Source organism: Penaeus monodon, chromosome 22 (assembly GCF_015228065.2).
Source record: "Penaeus monodon isolate SGIC_2016 chromosome 22, NSTDA_Pmon_1, whole genome shotgun sequence".
Lineage (NCBI taxonomy): Eukaryota > Metazoa > Arthropoda > Malacostraca > Decapoda > Penaeidae > Penaeus > Penaeus monodon.
This window is the reverse complement of record NC_051407.1, coordinates 28,122,958-28,125,175: the sequence shown is the minus strand read 5'-3', so window position 1 is coordinate 28,125,175 and position 2,218 is coordinate 28,122,958. Positions and strand designations below refer to the sequence as shown.

The following is a 2,218-nucleotide window of genomic DNA, read 5'->3' as shown; positions in this document are numbered from 1 at the left end:
TCTATCTTCGGTGAAACATTTGGTAAATCCTTTAATACGTTATTCATTTGTGATTCATCGGCTGATTTGGTTTCATCTGATAATGAAAGCGACAGGAAATTCAGCGTGTGAACTTGCGATGCACGCTTAGTGGCCTGGCACTGCACGGCCGCCACCTGTGGAGTGCCACCGAGGCATGACTAGTTTTCCGGAGTGCCCTTTCAGGCGCCCTCACACGTCCAACCGGAAATCGCCTTTCTGTTATCAGCTGCTTAGTTTTCCCGGAATGCACACTATGGGCGCTGCCCCGGCACTGTTCACGTGAGTGAAAAGAACGAACGGGCTGATTCGGCCATTTACTTACGGTTTTCCGGAGATGCAAGTCGAGAAGCTGAAGCCGTAATCCTTGAGGATGTGGAACATCTCGGGGACGGTCCTGAGGGCGCCCATCGTGCTGAACACCGCCAGCAGGATGTTCCACACGACCAAGTAGCTGCGGAGCTCGAAGCGGTGTCGGTTCTGCATGTAGCGCTGGCCGGCGAAGATGAAGAACACGTACATGGACGTCCAGATGATGCTGTGCCACCAGTTGACGCGCATCCATCCTGTGTAATCCTTCACCTCGAACTCCTCCTCGAAGTTGAAGGTGTAGCTGTACGAGTAGTTGGTCGCCGTGTAGTAGACGCCGTTCTCCTGGCGCGGCGGGACTGTCAGGTCGTAAATGACAGTCTTATTATTTTCCGTGAGGGCGAAGACAGTCCCGTCTCCCCATCGGAACTTATGAGGGGGCTCCATCGCGAGGTGGGCGTCCACTATCTCCTGCTTATCAAACACGCACGCCGGGCGTTACAGCTGCGGCCTCACAACACGTCTCTCTGTTTCAGTTCACTGTGCTAACACTTGGGCCCAACCGAGCACCGAAGCCGGCGCGATACCACGACCGTGCGCTGACTTTTCCCTCGCACGACGCTTGTTCTGAGTCGATCTCAGCAGAAGCTCCCTCGACCGCGGCTCGCGCCAGAGTGAGTCAACATTCAGATCAGGAAACGGAGTGTTGAGTTTGCGGCTGAGCAGCCAACCAGTGGGGAAGTGGGTCAGTCCAGAGGCTCTGCCAGACTGAGATTCAGTGAGCGCGGGAAGACCAAAGGAGGATGTTATGCGCACTCGAGCTGGGTATGGTGTGCGGGGGAGCTCCACTGTGTAATGTAGATCCAAGTCTCCGAACTGGGTGGGAGGAGCCGACGCTCCCGCCAGAAAAACCATAATTGGAAACTCCGCACGTGAGAGGCAGGGACTTCCATCCTGAACGCTCTTATCTGAATGGTGTTATATGTTTTTTCTCTCTTTTATCGGGGTTTGCTATTCTTTGTCCTGTTTAAACTAGAATAGCAAAAATGCGTTTCAATTGTAGGCAGGACCGATACGCGAACAGAAGTTATAACCAGTGGAAGTATATTTTCAATGCGAATTAGCAATCACAATTTTAGTTTTCTCTCCAGTCAGAGTAAATGCCGTTTCCCCTCGGCGCATCTTACACCGAGGCAGTATCCATCAGCCTTTTCCACTTGCAATTCAAACATACCTCGGAGACTAATGAAACAAGAGAGCGCCTGGAAGGCTGCGTCGGCCGCGGTGGCGACGGGGAAGGGATATTGGTGCTAGTGTGTCAGGTTGGGATAAGCCTCGGGGCGGTCCCTGCCACACCATCGACCCTCGCCTGGTCAGCGGCATGCGACCCACAGGTGCACCGCTGTCTTCATTAAAAATACCTTACATCCTGGAAGGACGAAGCTCTGCGCTGACGACCCGCCATTGAGGCGCAGGCGTTTTATGACATGCATGAGCTGAATGGGAAGATGGATGTCGCCCCTTTCGCGAAGGAAGAGAAAACATGTTCACCCATGGGGGTACCTACTTAGAGAGGAATCTCGTTTATAGGCCTAACTCCTCGCTGACGTCTTGCATAACTGTCTTGGTTCTCTCCAAAAAGTGGGTTCTGTTCATGCGGGATTCCAACATTTTCCAAATTATCTTCTCAGTGAGCAGAGCAGAGAAGCCACAAGTAACTCTGCTGCAACAGATGCGTGGTGCGGGATCTTTTCCCCATGCCTAAGCCACAGCTTTGTAAATAACACGCATGACGCCACATAATGTACATGAATTGCATATGCAGCCCTCAGTCTTTGTAGAAAATGTGTCTCTACTTATAACAAAAGGGAAAGACAGGAAGGAAAGGCAC

At 52.2% G+C, this 2,218-nt stretch overlaps 1 protein-coding gene across 1 annotated transcript; it reads right to left on the bottom strand.

Moving 5' to 3' along the window:
* Positions 1-343: 343 nt before the first annotated feature.
* LOC119587078 (elongation of very long chain fatty acids protein 6-like) lies at positions 344-804 on the bottom strand (the record flags this gene model as incomplete). The annotated part of the gene is given in 1 exon segment (XM_037935827.1): positions 344-804. A coding segment is annotated over 1 exon segment (431 nt), but the record flags the coding sequence as incomplete, so codon positions are not given.
* Positions 805-2,218: the final 1,414 nt, after the last annotated feature.